We start from the raw sequence: 26,848 nt of genomic DNA on the forward strand, positions 1-26,848 counted from the left end.
ATGCAGTTTATCAAGTTTAAGACATTTAACTGATATGAAGCTTACAGTCTATATTCTGATGTTTTTCATATTCCAATATTGTCCCTTTGAGCCTTTTCTCCTCCCTTGCTAGGCCTATCCAGGATCATGTATTGGATTTAATTGTCATAGTTTCTTTAGTTGCTCCTTTTTCTTTTTTTCTTTTGTTTTTAATTGTGGCAACATATATACAACATAAATTTTCCTTTCTTGCTCACACCCAAGCATACCACTGAATGAGATTAGTCACGTTCACAATATTGCAGTACCCTCACCACCTTCCATTACTAAAACTTTCTAATCTTCCCAAACAGAATCCCTACTCCCAATATGCATTACCTTCCCATTACCCCTGCCCCCACCCCTGGCAACCTGTGGTCTAATTTCTATCTCTGTGAATTTGCATGTTTTCCAGTGGTTTTTTTTTTTTTTTCCTTGTAGTTACCAGGGGCTTAAAAATAACATCCTAGATCTATAATACTCTCCTCTACTTTGAGACTATTTTAGTTTCCTTACTTTCCTTGTCATGAAAGCAACTATCATGCAATGGGTAGACTTACACAATGGGAATTTATTGGCTCACAATTTTGAGTCCAGAAGAAATCTGAAGTATCATCAAGGTGATGCTTTCTTCCCATAAACTGGTGCTCTGGAGCTGGCTGCCAGTGATCCTTGGTCCTGGGTTCCTCTGTCACCTGCCAGTGCACATGGCAACCTCTCACAGCTGCTCCCTCTGTGGCTTTCTCTCTCTGATGTCTGAATTTCAGTCTGTTTATAAAGAACTCCAAAAATTAATAGGATTAAGACCCGACCTGACTGAGGTGACTTAACTGAAGGTATACTTAACTGAAGTACTTTCATGAAAAGGTCCTCTTTGCAATAGGTTCACCTCCACAGGAATGGATTAAGTTTAAGAACATGTTTTTCTGGGGTACTTAACTCCAAACCACCACAGATAACAATTTAACTTCAATACTATGCACTAACTATGTCCCTATACCCTTATTCTTTATGTAGTTCTTGTCACAAATTGCATGTTTATACCTTATGAGTCTAAAACCACTGATTTATCATTACATTTTGTATGTTTGCCTTTTAGATCCTGTAGGAAGTGAAAAGTGTAGTTATAAACCAGAAATACAGTAGTATTTGCATTTATATTTACCTGTGTTGTTTCTCTTACTGAAGATCTTTATTTCTTTATGTGACTTTGCTCTATTGTCTATTCTCCTTTCCTTTCAACCTGCAGAACTCTCTTTAGCATCTCTTGTAATACTGGTCAAGTGGTGAGAAACTCAGCTTTGTTTATCTGGGAATGTCTTAATCCTCCATTTTTGAAAGACAGTTTTACCATATACAGGATTCTTAGTTGGCAATTTTTTTGCTCTCAGGGCTTTAAATAAGTCATCCCACTGCCTTCTTGCTTCCATGGTTTTCAATAAGTCATCAGCACTTAATTTTATTGAGTCTGTCTTGTACATGACATATTGCTTCTCCCAGGTTTCTGAATTCTCTATCTTTGGCATTTAACAGTTTGATTATAATATGTATGGCATGGTTTTATTTGGGTTTATCCTGTTTGGAGTTCGTTGAGCATCTTGGATGTGATGTGTATATTCCTCTCATTAAATATGGAAAGTTTTCAGGTATTATTTCTTTGACTATTCTCTCTGTCCCTTTCTCTCTTCTCCTTCTGGGACTCTCTCAGTACATATAATGGTATGCTTGATGGTGTCCCACAGGTTCCTCAATCTCTGTTCACTTTTCTTCATTCTTCCTTCTGTTCCTCAGGCTGGATGATTTCAGTTGTTTTATCTTCAAGTTCTCTGATTCTTTCTTCATCCTGATCCAATGTGCTGTTGAACCTCTCTACGGAATTCTTCATTTCTGTAACTAGGGTCTTCAACTCTGTTTGATTCCTTTTCATAATTTCCATCTCTTTATTGATATTCTCTTTGTGTCCATCTATTGTTTTCCTGATTTCCTTTAGTTCTTTGTCAGTGTTTTCCTTTAGCTCTTTGAGCATATGTAGGATCATTTTTCAAAATTCAATTTTATTGAGATTGTTCACATACCATCCAGTCGTCCAAAGTACACTATCAGTTGCCCACAGTACCATCATACAGCTGTGCATCCATTACCACAATTAATTTTTTTTCAATTTTTAGACCATTTTCATTACTCCAGAAAAGAAACAAAGACAAAAAAGAAAACTCAAATCCTACCATACCCCTAGCCACCACCCCCCATTATTGACTATAGTATTGTTATAGTACGTTTGTTACTGTTGAATGTTGGAATACTACTAACTGTAGTACAGTTTGCAGTAGGTATATTTTTTTCCTATATACCCCTCTATTATTAACTTCTAGTTATAGTGTCATACATTTATTCTAGTTCATGAAAGAGATTTCTAATGTTTGTACAGTTAATCATGGACACTGTCCACCACAAGATTCACTGTTTTATAAATTCCCATCTTTTAACCTCCAGCTTTCCTTCTGGTGACATATGTGACTCTAGGCTTTCCCTTTCCACCACATTCACACACCATTCATCGCTGTTCGTTATTCTCACAATAACGTGCTACCGTCACCTCTGTCCATTTCCACACACTTAGGTTCAACCTAGTTTAACATTCTGCTCATGATAAGCAACCACTCCCCATTCTTTAGCCTCATTCTATATCCTGGTAACTTATATTTCATGTCTGTGAGTTTACATATTATAATTAGTTCATATCAGTGAGACCATACAATATTTGTGCTTTTGTGTCTGAATTATTTCACTCAGTATAGTGCCCTCAAGGTTTCTTCATCAACCTGTTTTTGTTTGTTTGTGTTTAAAACGGTTTTGTTCAGCCACCATACATTCCATTCTAAGTAAACAATTGATGGTTCCCTGCATAATCACATATTTATGCATTCACCACCATCACCACTATCTGTAAAAGGACATCTCCATTTCTTCCACAAAGAAGGAAGAGTCAAAGAAGGTAGAGAGACAAAAGAAAAAGAAAGAAAAAAAATTGACAGCTAAAAAGCAACAAAAGGAAGATACAATTAAACTAAAGTTCAATAAAAGAGTCAGACAATATCACCAATGCCAGGATCCCATACCCCTCCCTTATATCCCCCGTTACTGGCATTTAGCTTTATATATTGCCTTTGTTATATTAAAGGAAGCATAATACAATGTTTCTGTTAACTATAGTCTCTAGCTTGCATTGATTGTATTTTACAATTGTTGAGCACTCTAGATTTCACTGAGTTATATAGTCCCAGTCTTTATCTTTCCTCTTTCCTTCTGGTGTCCCACATGCTCCTAACCGTCCTCTTTCAACCATACTCACAGTCATCTTTGTTCAGCGTACTTACATTGCTGTGCTAACATCACCCAAAATTGTGTTCTAAACCTCTCACTCCTGTCTTTTCCTATCTGTCTCTATTGCTCCCTTAAGTATTTCCTGTAGAGCGGGTATCTTGTTCAAAAACTCTTTCATTGTCTCTTTGTAAGATATTTTAAGCTCTCTCTCATAGGACAGTTTTGCCAGATATAGGAATCTTGGTTGGCAGTTTTTCTCTTTCAGTATCTTAAATATATCACACAACTTTCTTCTTGCCCCCGTGGTTTCTACTGAAAAATCCACACAATGTCTTATCAATTGATGCTTCCTTTGTATGTGATGGATCACTTTTCCCTTGCTGCTTTCAGGATTCTCTCTTGGTCTTTGACGTTTGATAATCTGAGTATTAAGTGTCTTGGCATAGGTCTATTCTGTTTGGGGTACACTGCGCTTCTTGGATCTGTAATTTTATGTCTTTCATAAGAGATGGGAAATTTTCAGTGATTATTTCCTCTTTTATTCCTTCTGCCTCTTCTCCCTTCTCCTTGTGGGGCACCCATGATATGTACATTCATGCGCTTCATGTTGTCATTCAATTCCCTGAGATATTGCTCATATTTTTCCCTTCTTTTTCCTATCTGTTCTTTTGTATGTAGGATTTCAGGTGTCTTATTCTCCAGTTCCTGAGTGTTTTCTTCTGCCTCTCGAAATCTGCTATTGTATGTCTCCACTGTGTTTTTCATTTCTTGTGTTTTGCCTTTCATCTCCATAGATTCTACCCATTGTTTTTTCAAACTTTTGATTTCTACCTTATGTTTGCCCACTGTTTTCTTTATACCCTTCGTCTCTTTTGCCATATCTTCCCTACACTTGTTGAATTGATTTAGCATTAGTTGTTTCAGTTCCTGTATCTCAGTAGAGGTGTAAGTTAGTTCCTGTGACTGGGTCATATCTTCATTTTTCCTAGTGTAATTTGTAGTTTTCTGTTATCTAGGCATCTGGTTTCTTTGGTTACCCCAATCAGATTTTCCCTGACCGGAACGGACTCAGGTCTCAGAATGGGGCTATATTCTGCATCAGGTTTCCCTGTGGGTGTGTCTTAGAAGATTGACAGACTTTCCTGTGAGGCCTCTACCTACTGTGCTTTTCCTAACCTGCCTAGCAGGTGGTGCCTATCAGCCTCTCACTCCCAACTGGTGTAAGGAGGTGTGGCCCCTTTAATTTTCAGCTTAGGTTGTTTCTGTTTTGACTGTTTTCCCCCAGGCCGTGGGGTCTGAGTTCTGAAGGGAGGGCTGGCACTAAAGCTGGACCCCACCTTCTTCCTCTTAGGGCAGATACACCCCCTAGGGAGTTATCTTCTGCATTTGAATTACTCCTTTGTCTCTCTGACTCTGTTAACTCCACCCCTATCTGGGTCAGAGTGCTGAGAACTGAAAATGGTTGAGGCTCTCTCCACTGAGCCACTCAGGATGAGAGAGAGAAAAAGGGAAAGAAAGCCCCTTTTCAGAGCTAGTCCATGGGCCCCCAGTTTCACCCGTCGGTCAGAGAGAGCACCCACTTTCCTGGGCTCCCTTTCCCGGGGCACAGACGTTTTCTGGCTAAGGTCAGTCATCTCTAAAAGCCTCTGTATTTTTCCTTCCTTTTTTTAATTAATTTTTTTTTTCCCTGTCAGCCCTACCTCCTCTCCACTGGGAGCAACCTCAGGGTGCTTTGCTGCTTGTTAGGGGTCTGTCTGTTTGTAGCTTGTATTCAGCAGTCCACATTTGTTAATTAAAACTCCATTTGGAGCTAGGTTTCACTATATTCACTGGCTCCCGACAGGGACTGCTGCTTTCTCCCCCAGCGAGGTCTTGCCACTCAGCCTGCCATGGGGAAGGGGGCTCCCAGCTCAGGTCCACAATTTTTACTTACAGATTTTATGCTGCGATCTCAGCCATTCCACCCAATCCAGTTTGGTATACAATGTTTGGACAGTCATGGCTGTCCCCCAGTAGTTGTTCCAGATTATTTACTAGTTATTCCTGGTTGTTTATTAGTTGCTTCAGGGGACTAACTAAATTCCACACCTCTCTATGCCTGCATCTTGCCCCTCCTCCAGGACCATTTTTTTAAATTCTTTGTTATGTCCCAGATCTGGTCCTCCTCATTGATTGTTTCTAATGCTTTGATTTTTTTCCTTTGCCTGGACCATTGCTTCCTCTTTCTTTGTATGTTTTATAACCTCTTGTTGAAATCTGGACTTTTTTCATATTAATGCATTATCACTCAAGTTTGGTCTCTTAAGTTGTCTGTTCTTTATGCTTGCATACAGCTAGTGTTACGATAGAGCTTTTTTTGAATGCCAGGAGCTAACAGTAAAAAATAAGAAGGAAAAAAGGAAAATACCCTTCCTAGTTCCCACAGATTGACCTATGTGAGCACTTTCTTTAGGGCTTTTCCATACAATAAGTTTTACAGAACAACTCGAGGCCAAAGCATAGGTACCTCCCTGATCCTTTCTGCACATGTGTCTTGTCTTGGGTATGTGTGGGTTACCCTAGAAATTCTCCCATTTGCATGGTTCTGAATGTCCCCTCTTCCATAGGAAACTGTTTTCTCAATCTCAGGCACTGTACTTGCCCCAGGCAGCACAACTTGACTGCTCTCCCACAGCATTTGTAGGAGACTTCTGTGAGCTGCCTTCTAGTTGCAGGACAAGTTCTGGGACAGTGAGTCCATCAGGCCATCCACAAGACAGACTGGGCCAGACATTCAAGTCTCCAGTATATGCACAAGGGTTACTATGCTTCCTCTGGAACGAGGACCAGGAATCTGTACTGGGAGCGTGGCCAGCTCCACCTAAGCCATTGAGGGTTAGGAAAGGGTTAACCAGAGCTCCTCAACATCCTACTACTTTTAATTAGCCTTTTTCTTGATTTAGGTCTTGCCTTGCTACTACAGTCCTTTACAGTTTTCTAGACTTTTGAGAAAGATGTTTCTGCCCATTCTGTGCTGGTTGTTCAAAGCTTCTGTCGGGGGACAGAACCTAGAAGCATCTCTCTACCATCTTGATGGGGCAGGACTTAACTTTCTTTTTAACGTCAGGTATATATCCATTGTATGAAACAATTTATATCTCACTAAATAATTGGGCATTTAATAAACATTTTCATTGTCTGTACCATTTTTTACTCTAATGTAATTTCAACACCTGGATTACGTGGGGTGATAAATTACTTCTTAAATATTCTTATGCTTTCATTATTGCTTGCACTTTGGTATTTAGAGCAGTCATTTTCAAACTTTTAAAAAATGGTAATTCTCTTAATTATAAGGTATGCAAGTATATTAAAACACAGACACAGAATTTCTCTGTTTGGGGGTAGAGAACACATGAGAGACTTTTAGAAACCTACCCCTTTAGCCAATCCCTTTGCCATTTGCCCTCTTGAGTACCTTCCCATAATTCTGGGGCACTTAGAACAATTTATTATTCAGTTAAAGAAGTTATAAATAATAAAATGTGAAGGGTCTTTTCCCTTGTTAATCTTATTTTTTTCAAATAATTGCCAACTATCAAAATTAAAAAGATAAATGTAGAAATGAATTAATGAATTTATAATCCAATTCAGTTATTTAAAAAATTAAAAGTCATTAATTTCCATTTTAGGTAGTAGATTTAAATAAGAATTGAGTTTAAATGCTTTTTAAATGTTGGATTATAAAATAAAAGGAATCTAAAAATCACTCACTTCTTAGTTTAAGTATCATAACAAGGTAAAAACTAAGAAGTACTGTTATTATTTTTCATTGAAACCTGCAGAAATTAAGATATTTTTCAATTTATGATCATAGAACAATTTCTGCATATTAAAAATAGTAAATAAAATCACCTCCTGGGTAAAAATGTATGATTTTCAAAGAGAAGTGTAGTTTTTTATGATGTCTAAAATGATTTTCATTTCTTCCTTTTGGGGGAAAAATCATCATGTAAACAGCACCCTCATCATCTGTCTTTGAAAGAAGAGGCTTCTGATGTGGTTCGTCAAAAGAAGAAGTACCCAAAGAAGCCTAAAGCAGAGGCTTTGATAACATCTCAGCAACCCACTCCTGAAACATTGCCTGTGATCAGTAAGAGTGACATAAAGCAATATGACTTTCACAGCTCAGATGAAGATGAATTTCCACAGGTGCTTGTTTTTAAATTATTTTAAAGATATTTCCACCTAGTCTTTTATATTGCTACATTTTTAAAACATAATTGACATCTTTAAGTTTTGTTTTGTGCTTTATTCACCTAATATTATAACATAAACATTTTCCACCTTATTTATGTAACCACTGAAAGGATATTTACTAACTTTCTGTTCTTTTCCATCAATTGAATAGATTTTATTCTATGTGGAGAATTTAAATGGTTTTCAGTTTTTCTCTTTTATAAAAAATGAGCATCTTTATCTTTTTCCTCTGTATTTAAAATAGATTTTTAGAAATGAAGTTATTGAGCCAAGGATTATCACTATTTTAAGACATTTATTATGTAATTGTAAATTTCACGTTGCCACCTACAATAATTACCTTTTTCACCATATTCCACCAATGTTGTATTTTTACAACTTCTAGTGTAAATTTTGCTGGTTTGTTGGCGATAATTAGTTGATTCTAAAGAAGATTTAGAACTATTTCAAGTTTTAAATTACAAAGATAATTCTTTAGTTTTGTTGCAAAAGTATTATAGCAAAATGTTTGCAATTTAAAAATCTCAATTTTATTTTTTTAAAAGTGCTATTTTTAAAACTGGACCTTTATTTTATGTTTTAAAAGATCCTTTAAAAAACAAAACAGTATTTAGCACATGGTCCAATAATACTTTCTTTTTTTCTTTTTGCAATATGCTATGGGAAACATAAAGAGAATACTGTAACAAAGACCTTGAACCCAGTATCAGCTTTATCATATTTCAACATTTTGATTTATTTCATTTGAAAGAATGTTTTTTAAATACCAATATCACAGATGTGTTCAGAAGCAGGACTGTTTATGAAACACTTTATTGCTGTAACTATTTAAAATCTAGAGTTTACATAAGATGTTTCTCTTTTGACTAGATAATATTTTTACTTTTTTGTTACTGATTTAGTTTTTTTTACCCCAGGTTAAATTTTTGTGTTCATATGCATAGTAACAAATGTACAAAGGTGTATTTAATTTACTATGCTCTTGAAAAACACTTAATGAAATAGTTCATTACTTTTGTCAGAGGATCACCCAGTTAGACTAAGGCAGGACTTTGAATAAGCCATGGGATAGTAAATCAGATGACCGTTTTAAAGGAAGAAAGTTTTCCATGTAGAAAGTGTAGGAAAGGACTTTGCAGGCAGAGAAAACAGCATATTCGAGGGAACCACTAGCAGTTGGGCATTACTGAAGCATAGAAAACAGAAAAGAGGGTGAAAGGATTGATGCCTAGAATAGTAGCCAGATGGATAACAGCCTTTATCTGTGCTGTACATAGTAGAGAATTATTAAAGAATTTGGAGTAAGAAAATGACATGGTTAGAAAAATTTATGTAAAATAGCCAAATAATAGTTTATCTTGTTTGTACTGAGAACCTAGAAAGTTTTGCTACATGTTCCTAGACCTTTAAGAATGATGCCATGAGAAACTATCATTAAAGTACTCATATGCTGCTTCTTTGTCCAGTAAAGAAGGAATAAAGGAATAGGGAGCCTTAAAAGAACAAATATTCAAACTTACCCAGGTGATTTGCAGCAGAACCGAACCAAAAACCCTGTCTCTTCTTGATAATGCTTCTGATTCTCCTAATACCACCTCTCTTCCTATATCCCAGACTAACTTCTAGAATCCACTCCTGGGAGATCTCGGTGGTGGGGAAGGAAGGGGTGATAATACTTTATGCAAAGAATTTCTGAGACCTTATTTGTGACACTTCCTGTGTTTATTTTAGAAGCAGTTGATGATTTGCGAAGAAACCAAAGTGTAAAATTCACATTTAGGATTTCCTTTCAAATTTCATATTGGGGTTTGGTTCCTCAGGAAGAAGAATCAGCCCCAGCTTACTGTTTCTATGTCTCCCTCACAGGGTTGGTGGAGATATATTGGAACCTCAAACAATGCCTTTCTCCCCAGATGACCCTGCTCACTGGTGATTACCACAGTTTGGAAATAATGTGGAGAAAACATTTTTCCTCTCAAAATAGGAAGAGAGGGATTTGTGAGGTTCAAAAATTTGCGAGTTAAAATGGTTGAGCCAGCATTGTTAGAAAATGAGATGTACTGCCAAGTGAAATTGCGAGGCAACTGAAACTTAAGCACCAAATTTTTTATTTTAACCACTGTAGGTAGAACTATATCTAAAACATTCTTTCCCTGCAACATCAGTGTATATTTTGTTTTGGGGGACATATTTATAAAGTGCACTATAAAAGATCAGCATCTTCGGGTCCACTCAGATTATTCAGAGATATTTGACCTGCCATCACATGGACCCCAGACAGAATGCTTTTTAATATGTGACAGCTTTTTAAAAGTCTTTGTTTATTCTTTTACTGTCAGGTTGTAAGCTTATCACTCTCTCTGCAGCTAGTCTGCTTACCTTTAGCAAATCTTTCCTCTTCTAATTTCCTGCTTATGTTCTGCTAAGTTAAAAAAGTCATTTAAAAAAAAAGTCATTAAAAAAAAAAGTAGGGAAAATAAGATGTTCCCCTTTTGAGTAAAATGCATGGCTGTGTTTTACTTCCTGGTTTTCAGTTTTTATTACAGAGATAAAGTTATTAGATAAAATCACACCTACTTAGAGCTGAGCTGTAACTGTCATTATCAAGTATACATGGCTGTATACATTATTTACAAAATATAAATGAAATATATAAAAACTGATTTAATTCTTTCTAAGCCTGTGACCTTTCCTGTCCAGAAGCAGTTAGACAAGCAATACTGTGTGTACTTACCTGCAAGAATTAGTCCATTGAAAATAATGATTTTTAACCATATTAGAAAGTTTCTGCTAGTCTTTAAATGTTTTGGGGAAATTCACTGCCTACTGTGTGTAATATAGAAATTATTTACTCTTTATGATAAGGATTTTAATTTTAGGTCATTATAAAGATATATCTATAGACTTTTTTTTAACCCTACATGTAATGCTTCTTTTACCTAGGTACCGTCCCCAGTATCCGAACCTGAAGAAGAAAATGATCCTGATGGTCCCTGTGCTTTCAGGAGGCGGGCAGGATGCCAGTATTATGCTGTAAGAACTTTATTTTTTCTGGTGTTTTTGTGAACTGGAATTAACAGGAACTAGAATTAACCCACGTCAAGGTGACTTGATCTAAAAATGGCAAGTCTGTCAGCATTTTAACATTCCTTATGTGGATACCAGTAAAAGATGCTAAAAAGTAGTGAGTCCTTCCAAAGGGTGTCAAAATACTTTATTTGGAAATTTATAGTTCCTCGTGTATTTAGAAATCTGCTTCAGCCTTTGCTGGAAATTAGTCTGTCCTTCCTAGAGTTAAGTAAACTCAGTTTCTTAATTGGTTCTGGAACCTGCTGATTGTAGCTGATTGCGTATTCAAATTCATTGTTATCCATGTTTGTCTTGTACATACATACTCAGTAAGTATCAAACATAAAGTAATATTTAAACTTCCTTTATGGCAATATTTTGTCTAATAATTGTATTCCTAACTTTCTGACAATTGGAAATTGCTTTATGCTGTTAAGTAAAGTTTTGATAGTGCTTTATATCATTCCCAAATGCTCAAGTTTTCAGATAAGTTGTAGCTATGGATTAATGAGGCTGGCATCCAGAGACTATTGTTGCATTATGATAAACATACAATAACAACTTTTATGGGGTGTGTATGTGTATTTATGTAGGAGAGATAGGAAGTTGTTTACCTCCCTATCTATATGCTGAGGAGAGAAGGGAAAATTGTTATGAAAGAAGAAAAAAAGTGGTAAAACAGAATTAGAAATGAGAAGAAGGGGAAGGCAAAGAAATGGGCTGTGTATTTCTTGAAAGTAAGGAGGAGGCTTTCATCTTGAACCATGCATGCTTGAAGTGCCAAAAAAAAAAAATTATGATTTATCTCAAAAGGAAGCCTATAAATTACTAACTTTACCATCTCTGCTTTTCAACATACATGTTAAAAGCCATAATGTTCATTAAAGATACATTTCTTTTAAAATACTTCTAAATTCAGTTTGGTTTATTTTAGCAAGTGAACTTTTTATTTGATTATATAGAATTTTACTTGGTTAATATAATTTAAATCCCAATTTTGTGATTTTACATTAGATTTTAATCATTCTGCTAATGGTACAGTTACTTTATTTTTATCATGATTTAACTTTTCTGCATTTCAGATTTACTCCATGAGGTTTTTTGTCTTTCTTTGCAGCCTCATTTGGACCAAACTAAGCATTTATTTGAAAATTCAGACTTGGCAGATTTGCATAAGTTGAGGTATAGGCATTGCCTTACAACACTTACAGTCCCAAGAAGATGTATAGGATTTGCAAGGAGGCGAATGGGCAGAGGTGGAAGGTGAGCTCTTTGTTTTGAGATGTTTTTTTGTTTATAAATTAGAAGGGAATGTATAGAGAAAATGTTGGTAAAAGTCTTCCAGTTATTACTTCGTTTTATGTTGTTTTTCAGGGTCATAATGGACCGAATATCCACAGAACATGACTCAGTCCTGAAACAGATAGACCCTGAAATGTTGAATGGGTTTTCAAGCTCTTCCCAAACTGTAGACTTTTCTTCTAATTTCTCTCGGACCAATGCTTCCAGTAAACCTTGTGAAAATAGACTGTCTCTTTCTGAAATTTTAAGCAATATCAGATCATGTCGACTACAGTGTTTCCAGCCAAGGCTACTAAATTTACAGGACAGTGATAATGAAGAATGTACCTCAAGAAAACCAGGGCAGACTGTGAACAATAAAAGAGTTTCTGCAGCATCTGTAGCTTTATTGAACACCAGCAAGAATGGCATATCAGGTAGGCTATCACTTGAAGAGTATCCTACTACTCTTTTCTCTTAATTTTCATTTTCTTATCTACTAAGTAAACTCTCTGAAGGTAAATTTTGAAGGTTTACTCTCCTAATACCACTCAGGAAAGGAATTTTATTTTAAACTACATTTTTCTTCCCCAAATGAAGAAACAAAACTCTTTATTTTGGTTCACATTTTAACCAATATGTCCTAACCCTTATGTCTAGAATGGTGAATGTAAAGGCAGAATGAGTAGGAGGAAAAACTGGTTAAAAGCTGTCACAGATCATCATAGCATGATACTGTCTGCTTCTTTTGTTAAAGAAAATGTTCCATTTTATATTTTAACTTTGCCTAAATGTAAGCATTGCTCCTTGAGCATACCATTGAAAGCTCTCTGTTTCAGAAATGATTTTTTAAGAAGCTCCGTATGAATAATTGTAATTTTTGTCTGATAGCTTATTTCTGTAGTTGAAATCAGAAAGGTTTTTTTTCCTTCTAAGAGACACTGTGCTCATTAATTTAGTATTTTTATGACGTGCGTTGTAAATAATGTATAATATCTAGAAAATCTACAATGTAATTTTGAGTTGAGTTTCTGTGTATAGTCTTCTCTTTATGGCATGTGTACAAGTATGTATAATTTATAAATATTCTGATAATGTACATTGTAAATAATAGATGGGTATCCGGGGGGGGGAGGGATTTGGCTTATATTCTTGATATCCTTTCTTTTTGTAAAATGTTTGTATTTCTGAATTATTTCCTGAATGGTATGTTTTAGTATGCAAAATTATTATATTAACCTCTATAAAGTGATTTTAAATCACTTTAGCTTGAAATTTGGCTTCAGTAGTGTTCAGTCTTTTTTAGTTACTGAAGTGCTTCTTTTCAAACTTGACTTAGACATTTATCTGTTTAAAGGTTGTAATGGAAAATTGGATTTGTTTGAATGATTGGAAGTTGACATATCATTTCTCCAAGTTAGTTGGTTAATTTTCTTCTAAACAAACCTAGGTAAGGAAAATGGCATCCCATTACATAAAGTTCATGGTCTTTCGAAGCTGAAATGGATAAACCTAATATGAGTTGAGGTGGCAGGATTCTTAGAAATTTGAAGATAGTAAGAAGTTGACGAATATTAGGTCAGGTCTTTTTTTTTTCCAAGAGATTGTTTCAGTTATTGAACTGAACTGGAATTCCTGTACCAAACAGTACTCAAAATAATTTTTGTCAAATGGAGAGTTTTAAAATTTATCACATATAGATATTTATAACTATATATGTAGCTTTGACTATAGGCTGGATTTCTTTTCTACCAGTATTTACCACACCAAAAACAAAAAATGATTTTAATGTTTCTGCTCTAAAATTCTGTGACACTGCCATGCATCAATGTAAAATAGGAATTTAAAATATTATCTTGAGGTGTGCATGCTCTTCTTAGGGCTGTAATCGTAACTATAATGTTAACTATTTTTCCATTTAACGGAACAAAACGTATCATAGGCTATGAGATTTTTTTTTTTTTTTTTTTTTTTTTTTTTTGCCTTTCCCCTATAATCAGAAAATGTTTTTTGGTCTGCATAATTTTTCCTGTCTTATATTCCTTAATACCTTCAAAATAATAGTAGTATTTTGCCTTGAAAAAGCCTTGAAAAATTTTAAGGCTTAAGCAACAGTTAAACTGTATTAGAAGGCAATATTTTTAAATCGGGACTTTCAAATACATATTTAATCACTTGTTACTGGAGTAAAGGATTTTGTTTGAATTTTCCCTACTTTACTGACTGCGAATCTCTCGTATTTGGGGCCACAAGTTTTGTTGTTTTTTGTTTTAATTTCTTTTTTTGTTTCTTTTGTTTTTTAATTTCTTATTAGGCATTAGAGCATAAATACATAATGAAGCTTAAGACTTTTAACAGCATTTTGGTAGAAAAGCTGCAGTAGTTTTAAGTGTTCATTTACACCAGTTACATTCATTACATCTTAGTTCTGGTTAGATAATTTTAAATGGATTCAGTTACAATTGAGTAAATACTGATAGAAGTTTCTCTCATCTACCCCTCCCCCCCAAAAGGATGTAAAACTCTATAGAAAGTTGTATTTTTTAATTTGATGGGCATACACAATAGAATTGAGTGCTTGTATGTTTGTGTTTCTTTTAGTCTGTGTGTCTTTGACACTAGTACCTTCTGCTCATTCTTAGTGGCCCTGGTGATGAAAGCATGTGTTTATATAACAATACTGAGACTGTATTTTTACCTGGTAGAAAGTGTCACTAAGACAAATTATAAGTACTGACTTTTCTGTTTCACAGCTAGGAAATTGACAGTATCCAAAAAATGGAAGGGTTCAATCAGAAATGGAAATCTAATGCACTTGAGAGTAATGTTTATTGTTACCATAGTTCCTTATTTCTTTAAAGAAAGGAGAGAGCAAGCCAGCTGCATCTTATGTGAACTTGAGGATGAGTGGCAAAAAATTTCCTTACTTGTTTGTGAAAGTAACCCTGGCTAATTTTTTGAAGTCATAAACCCTGAATCCTAAATATATTCCAATTGTTCTTTTTTATGTCATATGTAAAGGACAGAGAATTAAAATTGAACTGTGTGTCCCTGGGTTATAGAAGAATTAAAACTAAAGACTTTTTGTTTTAAAGAGATAAATATAAATTATTAAACAAATTAAAGATAAGTTTTCTTAATTGAAAAATTATTCTCGATTAGAAGCAGGACGGAGAAAGAAAAGACAGAATGTACTAAACTTGGCAAGTGGCTAACCAAGGAAAATTAATTTCACACTTAATTATTTAGGATCTATTATATGCAAAGCACTGTGCTAAGTGATTAAAAGTTGCCAAGTTTTACAAGACAATATTCCTTGACTTCAAGTTTACAGCATAGTTTGTTTAAATAGAGGATAAAGTTTTTAGTCATTTGAAACTGCAGTATTGTTTGATGCTTCTATATCCCAAACTCAACAAAATGTATTTCACATTTAAAAATAACTTAACTTGTTAAGACTTTAAGGGCCAGATTAACTTACATTTATCTTGGTTTTAAGTAATGCATGATTGCAAATTAACATATTTTTATTTTCTGACATGTTTTAATATGCTGAATAGATAGATACCAACAGCCTTTTTGACTAGCTCCAAATATCTTAATATTGTCTATTTGTAATTTATTAACATTCTATACAGTTTTCCAAGGGAAATGCCTGATTTTTAATTTATCCAGTTTCTCTTACCATTCCCTCTTAAATGTCCATAAAATGTAACCATCATAGTTTTATGATCAGTAAAAGTTTACTTTTAACAACCAGCCAAGGTACTCACAAGGATGTATTGTTTGGTTTATAGTCACTTCCAAAGGTGAGAAATGGATTTAGACTTCAAGGATTAAAAGATTTTAATGAATGCTAAAGGAAATAATAATGAAGTTTCCATTGTAAAATACTGTTTAGCTTGGGTGTCAGAAGTTTAAATGGATCTTTAGTTTTCATTTTCCTTACTTTCCCTTGGTTCCCCATCCCCCCATCCCCCATACTTTTGCAGTTTATTCCGTAGTTTGCCTTTAGCTATGAGAGTTACATTTATAGGCTGTGTTTAGTCTGGGACAGATGATGTTAACTTTCAACAATTAGATTTGTCCTCAGAGTAGCTCCGATGGTTTATGGAGCTCTTTTTTAAACTGGAAGACTTAAAATAAGATTCCCTCCCCTGCAAAAATAATAATAATAATAATAATACAGCCCCAGATCTATCCTTTGAAACAAACAGATTTGCTTATTGTCAGCATTGCTTCATAAAAGGATATATGAAAACTCTTACAACAAAGACCTATGTGGTAGATGATGAAATGCTGCATAAGATATTCATTTAGACTTTTATATGATCTTTACCACCACTTTGAATACTCTTCATTAAACTGTGAAAACTTGTGTAGACCAGCATTTCTCAAATTTGGAAAATTCATGGCTTCCCAAGAATATATCTTCTCAGTCCAGTTTGAGAAACATTGCAATTTAAGGTTTAAAAAATTATGAAAAAGGCAGTCTCAAGCACAAATATTTTAAGTCCACATTCTGTTGTGGGATGGTCATCCAGAAGATTCAGAATTTATTTCTTTTAGATCTTTCTCAATGAAACAAAAATACAAAGTTACTAAATATTTGTAAAGATTTCACATATACCTAAGAATACCTTTGTGGGCCCAAGTTTTACAGTGATCTAGGGCTTTATAATTATTATATAAGTATAAAATCTAATGGCAGTACCCAGAGAATGTATTCGGTGGATCACTCGGGTTATGGCAGGGAGCAGTGGTGAAGAGCAACCCAGAGAGATCACCATATAAGAACCACATGCCTGAAGCTAAAGAATGAAATGAGGGTTGCCTGGGACCTTTGAAAATTGGATTAACATTCCAAGGATGGTGACAAGTTTTCTAAGGAAAGTACATAGATTCATCTGAGGAGTAGAAACACTGATAAATCCATGATAGGTGAGCCTGGTAAATAGAAAATATCCAGAAAGGTTAGAGGCTTTAGTGAAAAAGAGTGTTGATTGTAAGCACAAGATGTTTAGAAATAGAAGTATTTTACTCTTGTACAGAATGACATATTTGGGATACATGAAAATTTTGCTAAATTATGCAGTAGGTTTATCTATCTATTACATTTATTACCCAGAGAAATTTGTGAAAGTTCTTACTTAGGAAAAGAGATACTTGCCATCTCTCTGGAATAGTGAAACACTGCCACTCACAAAAATGAGATTTATGGTTACATTTAAACTGTTAGGGCTTGGAGGGGGTGGGTATGGGGATGGATTAATGACCAACAGCATGAATTTCACTTGTAAGCCAGCAACCTAAGAGCAACTAGTGAAAAATACTTAGCTGGGCCCTAGCAAGAGAAACAGATAAGGTGTATCCTTTGTACTTTCCACTTCCTCTTTGTACCACCAGTGCCCCACTGCCACTCCAAGCAGACAGGTTTGTTCACTCTGTATCTGTGACCTTTTCCTGATATATTTTAATGCATGCCTCTTAATGAATAAAAGTCAGTCTAAAAATTAATCTCTGATGGAAGTATTTCAGTAACTTATGAAAGGAAAAAGAATAAGTGGAGAAGTTGCTTTCAATCAAATTACCACCCTCCACCTACCAGTAAGTCAACCCTGATAACCCTGAGAATAGCGATTCGATACTGTGTCTTTGCCATTAAAACCATGATTCTTTCCCCTTTCCTTTCACCCCAACAGAGAGAAGGGGTCAGTTAGAAAGGATGTTGTGTACATGTTGCAAGTTTGTGTTAAAATTATCATTTGCTGTTTTTTGTCTAAAAAATTGAAGTAATAAACAGTTTGCTCTAGAAAATTCTGAATGAGGAGCATCAGCTTTTTTTAAGCACAGAACACCTTACTAGTAAAGAAAGAGCTAGATGTCAAGAATAGATATAACATATTGAACATGGAGCTAGAGGGAAGAGAAAAAATGTAATTTTTTTAAAAGAATGTCCATATTATAGAATTAAACTAAGTTTGTATCTGTGATTCTCAACTGGGAATGGGGTCAGGAGTGAGATTTTTTTGTATCAAAGTCAGCCTAAGTTTTAAAAGGTTGAGAAACACTGACTTTTTAATTTGAATAATTTGGATTGTATCTAAGTTGGAATTTTATGAGTTTTCTGTGAGGAAAAGGGTGGGGTTTCTGAGCAAAGTAATGGTCTCAACAAGATAGGAAAATAAATGTAGACATAAAAAAACAGGCAATTTTTTCAGTATCCCTTTCTACTATATATGTAAATGATCATCTGTTCATAGAAACAAGTAGAATGCTTCTAGCTGTCATTACTTGGTTAACTGTGGACTACCAACCCCCAAAATAATTTTTGTAAATGCACTTTGGCTTTTCTACTCATTTAGGTACGTATTTTATTTGAATTACTAAAGTTTTATTAACTGACTTAAAAGATTTTGAAAAGATTCTTACCCTCATTTCTTTCTCAATTTTGAAATAGTTGCTAAAAGTAATTCTCTTTATTTAGTTTCTTCCTCAATTAAGGCTAACTGCTGGTACACTCACCTTTTCACTGCACCGTAAACCTCAGCTCCATATAAACTTAGTAGATTTTAAGGAGTGGACCCTGCTAACATGAAATTTCAAGTCCATCTCTTCTGAATTGGTATACTCTATACACATAGGACCTAAAGATATTTATTTGGGTTTAACTCAAGATTTTACTTCTTGCCTTGGTATCTAAAAATCTATTTTTCATCTCTTTCCCCAAAGTTTTCAAACAGCTGGAAATTCATGAATACTTCAAATTTTTATTTGAGTTCGAAGATTGTAAATTTAGAATTAAAACTATTATTTTTTTCATTTACAAGCAACACTTGCAGTGAATTTAACACCTGCAAAGAAAGACATTTGATTTTGTTGATAATTCAGTAAAATAACTTAAGTATACTTCAGAAATACAGGTAATATTAAAATTTTAGAGTGAACACTATAATAGCCCCAGGTTTTTGAATCTTCTAAAAATAAAATTGCTCTCTAAGAACTGTTTTCCCCTTATTGTCCAATACAAATTTTAATGATAATGTTATAAACAGAAATGAAGTCTATCTATAGATGTGTCCATTCTAGGACATAACAGCTTCCTTTTCATAAAATATATACTATTCATAACTTAATATATGTGTAATTTTACCTTCAAAATTTTTTTGTTGTTTCTTATTTGTGATCCCACTAAATAGAAGACTTGGGGAGAGTTAAGTAATCAAAGTTGAGGGCGTCACGTTCTCTAAACTCCTTTATTGCATGTAAAGATCGACTCATATTAGTTGGTATTTCTTTATATGTGTCTTTTCTTCTCCAACACTGTAGGACTTTATGGCAACACAGATCCTCTTCTTAATTTATTTTTCCCTGTATTCACTGTGACTCTTAGTGCAGCACTCTGCATCATGGTAGATACTTAGTAAATTCTTGTTGATTGAGTAAAATAGTCAGGAGAGGGGAAAGAAGGCAGTAAAGAAAAACAGAGCAAAATTACCATGTAGGGCATGTATTCATTTGTAATTTAATATCTTTTTACTGTAACAGTGCATTAATGTCTATGGAAGTAGATTTGTGTTCTCTAAATCAGTTTATCAGTGATCAACTTAAATACTAGTGAATGAAGGTTTATTGACATTTCTTAGACAAAATATTTCCTATTAGAACTTTCTCTTAGAGGGTTTTTTAAACAAATTTTAGATGTCTTTTTTTTTCCCCCTCATTTGAAACACATACTAACTTTTAACACTTTGGACGCAATGTAATTGATTATATCTGAGGATACATTTGTACCCTTAATTTCCTGAATATTTCTGTGACTCCTAGCCCGTATTTTTGTAGGGAGGTCATAGTATTTTAGAGGTTGAACCCATTGGCTCAAACTATGGTTTTTGGTTATGTTAGATGAACATCTTTGTCCTCTGCTCTGATTTATAATCAGAAGAGAATTTTCACTTCACTCATATATGAAAACCAGCAGTAAAAGTCATTTACAGTCTTGTAGATGGTCCTGCTTTCTTATTAAAGATTTTAGATAGTCATTATTATTTGCATTAACCAAAGTTTTCTCATTATATAGTTACCGTAATGTAGAGAATTAAGAGTGATCTCAGAGATTTTAAGTCTGAATAAAAAGTAGACTCCTCGTATTAAGATTGTGTTACACAATTAAAAACGCAGAGGTTATTTTTGCATGTGATATTAAGGATGTCATGGATATCAGTATAAGCCACTTTTGCTGAATGATCTGATATTTTTATTGGGTTCTTCACTGATGATACATGTTGTGATTTGTCATTGTTTTTTATCTTAATTGTGAAATGTTTATATTCTCCTTATGTTATCAAAAATACTTCAAAGCATACTTATTTTTGAAATTAATGTCCTTTACCAGTAACAGGGGGTATCACAGAAGAGCAATTTCAGACACATCAACAGCAGTTAGTTCAAATGCAAAGGCAGCAACTTGCTCAGCTTCAGCAGAAACAGCAATCTCAGCATTCCTCCCAACAGACACATCCAAAAGCACAGGTAAACCTGAGTTTTAATCATGGTTATATCTCTTTCTTTGTTTCATAATTTAGGTAGTTTTGTTCAATTTTTAACAAGTTACAGAAGTAACCTTGATATTGCCACTCTTGATTTTGGGGGTGTAATCTAAGTTTCCTTACAGTTAATTTATGTAATTTTCAGTGACTAGTTTGTGAACTAGTTATGAGTTTTATAATATGAGAAGAGTATTTTAGCCAAAGATGGTGTTTTTTATTTAAGAGAGCAGTAACTTTGGGCTTGGGGAAGGATTATTGAGAATTCATAGGAGAAATAATGATATGGTCTTAGAACTCTCATCCCCTACCCTCACTGCCCCCCAAAAACAATATTTTAAAAATATGACTTTCTTAAACCCCTCCTAAACTGTGTGTTTAAGTGCTGTATGGACGTGCCCCATGAGCTGAAAGGTAATTCTCTTGAATTTTGCAATAAATCTAAACCGTTTAGCCTTTGCCTCTTTGAATCACATTTTCCCATAGAAAAAAACTTGCCACTGGAGGAAGTTGTCCATAAACACCATTAAAGGTAGGCATTAGGGATAAGAGTAAAAAGACCCTCATAAAACTGCAGTTGGGAATATATTTCAAATTTGAGGTGTCTGAAAAAAATAAGCCTTGACTTTTAGGTCTTAAGTTTTATTATTCTGTATTTGTTTTGATATAAAAGTTCTTATTTTGATTCTCAATTTATCACTACATTGGTTGGTCAGATTCTAAAATAACAACTAAGATTAGCTCAATCTTGGTTGTATTCTGTGAACTATCAGGCTAAGATTTCCCCATAGTGGTTCAGCTCATTCTCAAAAGGTTAATCTCTATTCCAAAAACCCTAAAAATCAGAATAATATTATTTCTTACATACTGACCTTGAAGATCCTGAGTCCAGCAACATGAAAATCTCAGTGACCCTAGGATCCCAGTGAACATTCCTGTGACACCCAGTGGATCTGGGATTGGCCCACCATCGAGGCTCTTAGATGATAGTGACAGTTAGCCTGTTTTATATCCAAATCAAGGGGAAATGGTCATTTAACTTTCCTGTGTTTCCTTTGTCTGAGTCTTGAATAGCCAGCCTCAAGTATTTTTAGCCTACTGCAAGGTTAGGCTTAATGTTTTTACATTGTGGCAAAAATGACTATTAGTCATCTCTGTTTAATTTCACATAGGCCAGAGTTTCTAGATTAAGTATTTTTCAAAGCATTCATTAACACTTGTGGAAAAATTAATAGAGCATTTAAGGCTTGGTGGTGGTTGTTTTTTTTTTTTGTTTTGTTTCGTTTTAAATCCCCACATTCTTTTTCAGAAATAGTTGCTTCCCATTTTTTAGCTACTTCTCTGCTTCATAGGCTAAAAATATGAATGCCTGTGGATCCTAGGTCTCTTAATCGAAATACTTGCAACAAAAGGCAGTAACCTCTTGGTTTTGCCACATTCCTTACTATGTTCATGAAATTGCATCCAAAAAATGAGAGTTTACATGTATTCATTTTACAGGGCTCAAGCACCTCTGACTGTATGTCTAAAACACTTGATTCAGCCAGCGCTCACTTTGCTGCATCTGCAGTAGTCAGTGCGCCTGTTCCAAGTCGCAGTGAGGTAGCCAAGGAACAGAACACTGGCCACACCAACATAAACGGTGTTGTCCAGCCTTCAGGTAAGGCTGTGGTTTCACACGGTACTTACTAGCTTGAAGTTGTGACTCATTGATTTGGGATATGGTTCTTATTTTTATTAATGTTTGTTTATATGTTTTATTAGAGAAGTTGTAGGTCTATAGCAAAATCATGCATAAAAGACAGAGTTCCTATATACCACCCTATTAACATCTTGCATTAGCGAGGTAAATCTGTTATGGGTTTTTATTTTTTAAATCGAGGAAATTGTTTTAAAGAAGTAAATCAGGACCCCAGAATTTCTTTGGAGAGAGATGAGGGAATACATGGGTGTTTTCTCATATTCACGTGGAGCCTGCTGCCTCATTTCATCCACATACTGTCACTTTCCTTACACCTTAGGAAAGCCATCAAGCTACGCACTGGCCATCACCATCGAATCATCTGTGCATTGATAAAAAGGCAAAATATAATCCAAGACAGTCTGTCAATAGTTTAGAAATAGGACTGACCTTCCCACTCTTACATACTCACAGGCATACTTTCCTTGACTCCCTCCTCTTCAAATATGGTATTGTTGTAAAACTCGGCCGGCTTCTTACTACCCTGGGTCTTCAAAGCCTATTTCTATACTAGTCATCCTTCGGCTACCTCTCAGACACTAGGGTTTTCCAGTTGCTTCACCATATGCACACATGATCCTGATTGCCCAAGCTTCCTGGTGTTGGTGCAGCTGTAAATTCTTTTGGAAATCAGCTGTCATTTCCACCAGACCTCAACCTCCACAGAGCATCTCTGATTTCTGGGGCTTCTCTGTCCTGTTATGCTCACCTCCAACGTCCCCAGAAATGAAGGCAGCATAATTCTTTACAGAGCCGTTTTCATGCAGGATTGTAACAGGTCCTCAAGTACATTGGACTTACTAATCAAGAAGCTCTCTTTAGAGTGGCCTTTATGTGGAAATTTACCTTAGTATTCAATAAGAATACAAATGTTTGCATTTATTTTTATTATTAAGCTCCTAATGTCTTACAGTAGTTTTATTAATGTCCCATGACTTGAATTATTTTTTTTTTCTCTCTTTTTCAGGAACTTCTAAAACATTGTACTCCACCAATGTGGCTTTATCATCCAGCCCAGGGATTTCAGCTGTGCAACTCGTAAGGACAGTTAGCCAAACCACTACAAACCACTTAATCCCAGCATTGTGCACAAGCAGTCCTCAGGCACTTCCCATGAACAATTCCTGCCTGACAAATGCAGTGCACCTCAATAACGTCAGTGTTGTTTCTCCAGTCAATGTGCATATCAATACAAGGACTTCAGCACCATCGCCAACAGCCTTAAAACTTGCCACAGTTGCTGCCAATATGGACAGAGTGCCAAAGGTTACTCCCAGCAGTGCCATCAGCAGCATGGCAAGGTGGGTGTACATGTGTGTTTCAAGTATCATTTGATCCCTTTGTTCTGGCTCTCCTGTGAGAAGAAAAAGACTTTTTTTTTCACTGCTCAAGCCATAGGTGTCTGTTGACTTACTTGCTTTTCAACAGATATTGAGGATCTGCTTCATGTAGTGCTCTGTGATTTTCATTGTTGGATGTAGCTAGTAAGGTGTTTTACGCGCCAACCAGAATTGTAAAAAACAAAACAAGAAAAACATCGAATTGACATATACATCAAAGAGAGTCTCATTTTTAGAAGCTTTGGTTACTGTGACTTCTTTTAGTTTAGGCATTCTGGAGGGTTAGGGTTATTATTGTATTAAGTTCCAAACCAGAGTTTTAGTTCCAAACAAAATGTATGCTTTCTTTGGTATTACACATAAAGGATATGTAGGGAAGATTATTCTTTGTATACATTAAAATTGGAAATATTCTGGGATTGACAAGATCTATGATAATGTATTTTAAAGTGTTTTTATATTTCTGTGACACTAATACAAGAACAATAAATCAGAAAAAAAAATTGAATTGCTTGGATTGATAAGTACATAATCTTAAAGCCATAAAATCAGACTACAGTGGAAAGTAATTTAAGTAATGTACCCTTAATGATTATTCTTTTTGAGCCGTCATATGCTCCATCTATTGTAAAAAAAAAAAAAACACTTGGATTGTCTTCTGTTGTATGTTTTGTAAGTAATTAACTTTATTGTATTAAATTATTATCTTTCCTGGGTAAATGGTTATAATTAAGTCACTAGGAATTATAGGATTTCTGAGCTGAAGAAAAATTCCTCATTCTAGACTAGTAATTGTAAAAATCTGAAACGTTCTTGTGAAGTACATGTTTAGTTGTAGTTACATAAAAACATCTCTGTAAGTACTAAACGACAAGAGCGTGTTCTAAAGAGTATTCATGTTTATTTTATTCTTTGCCTTGATTATAGAGAGAATCATGAACCAGAAAGATTGGGTTTAAATGGAATAGCAGAGACAACAGTAGCTATGGAGGTGACATAACCTACACCGTGTGGCTTTGACTTGTGCTGTTGGTGTGCAGTCATCCATATTCCAGCCAAATGCAAAAGGCGACACTCTGTGGACCACAGAGCGTTACAATGGACCTGAACGGACTACAGTATATCGGATGTTAAATCGATATATAATGTATATTTTGTAAAATTGGGAAAATCACTACCTTGTAAAATAGTTTATTTGTATCATCAATATTATTTCTGTTACTTGAATAGTAGATATTCATCATCATGCTTTTGCACTTGAATTTGCAACTGAATGGATTTTAAAAAATAATTCTTTAATGGGATCATGAGCATGAAATGGGATCCTGCATCACTTGTTTTAACTATTTATTTTGCCATGTTTACATTTTATATCTTGTAAAAAATAAATCCAACTTTGTGTCTAAAAAGTTAAAGATTCATAGCTAGGAAATGAAATTCTTGTAATTTTTTTCTAAAGGAACTGTAAAGTTTTCATTTGGTTCATTTTGTTTCACAATTTGACTAGATGGACTTTTTGGTAAATACTTTAGTGGCATTTCACTGTCAAATATGAAGTTCAAGGCAAAATAGTATTTTCTATTACTGTGCAGGGGAAAGGGATGGATCGATACATGCAAATTTAATGTAGTAACTCACTTTTCCATATATTTTGAATGTATATTTCTATTTATAATACCAGTTTATAAAAAATAATTACACAGAAAAAACAGACTAGGAAAAATTATGCATCTAGCACATTTAAACTGTGCAGATATGAGAATTTTTCAAGGATTACATTTTATTTGAAGACTGCATATTTTAACTGGCTTTAAAACTGTAACACACCACATAAAGGATATTTTACCAGGTATATATTGCATTATATCATTGCAATAATTATTGGAAGTCTAGCTATCGAGCCATCCCAGGTGTTGGGAGGGGGGGAGGGTTGTGGCAAGATTGTCTTTTCAATTTTGGAGAGTTTTCCTGTGGCTACAAGGCAAGTAACGGGTTGGAAAAAGTCTGACTGTAAGCGTTGGACACCTTCATAGTGTAGTGTTTTAGTGACCTTTTTTATACGGTTCTTGTAAATTAGATATGTGTAGTGGTGTTTCAGAATGTTTGTTTATGCACTAGTTCAGACAACTTTCCCTGTTACTTGTTCTTGATAAGTGAAAACTGCAGGGAAATAAAAATACATATCAAAACATGGACATGCTGCATATGTGTTTATTTCACAATGTGCATACCGTGTAAGCGAAAATTTAAGGGAGATGATAGCACTTAACAGCACTTTACATTTTCACAGTGCTTTCCAAGCATTAATGAAAAGAATTATTAGATGCTCATCTGTGGGCACTATTGGGTTTCAGATAATCCAATATAGACTACCTTTGATAAGAAAAGTTCGTAAGATATTTTACAGAGTGTAAGTAATTTGCAGTATAACATTCATTGAAATCTCATAAATGAGCCTCATTTTATAAATAAAAGTTTAGAGTAGAATTATATTGCAAGGGGGTTTTGTCAAGTAAATACTGGGAAATGTAAATATTTTTAATGAATATGATTAAAACCATTTCAAACCTACTTAATTTTATACTTTACATTTTTATATCTGCAGTCCTGAAAGTTGTAAATTGATATGTTAGTTGAGTTAATGGGCCAGGATTTCTGCTGAGAGTGGTGTTATTCAGGTCCTAAATGTGTAAAGCAATTTATGGCCAAAACCATAGAAAAAAATAAATTAATTTCTTCATTGGTTGTGACCTGATAGGATCCATGCTCATTTCTGCCATACTACCTCTGGAGTTACTCATTGCTGATTATATAAAGGAAATAATTTTGATTTGATACGTTTTATGACTGTGTTCATTCTGCCTATAGTTGGATCTATCTCCTTGCTATTAAGAACTTAAAAAACTTTAGTACCAAGCTCAGAGAAAGATTTTTTTTTTTCCATTTTACTGAAGTAAAGCATGAAGTGAATTTGCCTTATGAATTTGCCATATAAGTTTTAAATCATTTGAGTAAAACAAAAGAACTACCCATTGTACAGTTTCTGGAGGTGGTAGCAAATCCAGACTTTATCAAAGACTGATAACCGATTTATTTGTTCCTTTTAAGTAAAATAGAAAATAAGCCTCCATTATTTTGATAGTTGTGACTGTTTCATGGATGACCTTTTGGTTATTTGCATATGCGGTTTTCCAGAGTGTTTTAAAAATTAATTAACAGATAATTGTTTTCACCTTATTAAATTGAAGACTAGTTTCTTTTGCACTGGCCCTGTCCTGGGCAGTACCACC

The 26,848-nt window shown here is 34.6% G+C and overlaps 1 protein-coding gene across 1 annotated transcript in view; it reads left to right on the forward strand.

Annotated features, from left to right (window-relative positions):
• EPC2 (enhancer of polycomb homolog 2) overlaps window positions 1-26,393 on the forward strand; it is a 146,380-nt gene extending 119,987 nt beyond the window's left edge. Inside the window, exons 7-14 of the mRNA XM_037849257.1 lie at window positions 7,342-7,533; window positions 10,525-10,614; window positions 11,768-11,913; window positions 12,025-12,368; window positions 20,327-20,463; window positions 21,978-22,137; window positions 23,186-23,519; window positions 24,486-26,393. Coding sequence (XP_037705185.1) covers window positions 7,342-7,533; window positions 10,525-10,614; window positions 11,768-11,913; window positions 12,025-12,368; window positions 20,327-20,463; window positions 21,978-22,137; window positions 23,186-23,519; window positions 24,486-24,558 — 1,476 coding nt within the window. The 3' untranslated portion in view covers window positions 24,559-26,393. The remainder of the gene's footprint in view (window positions 1-7,341; window positions 7,534-10,524; window positions 10,615-11,767; window positions 11,914-12,024; window positions 12,369-20,326; window positions 20,464-21,977; window positions 22,138-23,185; window positions 23,520-24,485) is intronic.
• Window positions 26,394-26,848: the final 455 nt, after the last annotated feature.

Source organism: Choloepus didactylus, chromosome 9, assembly GCF_015220235.1.
Source record: "Choloepus didactylus isolate mChoDid1 chromosome 9, mChoDid1.pri, whole genome shotgun sequence".
Classification (NCBI taxonomy): domain Eukaryota; kingdom Metazoa; phylum Chordata; class Mammalia; order Pilosa; family Megalonychidae; genus Choloepus; species Choloepus didactylus.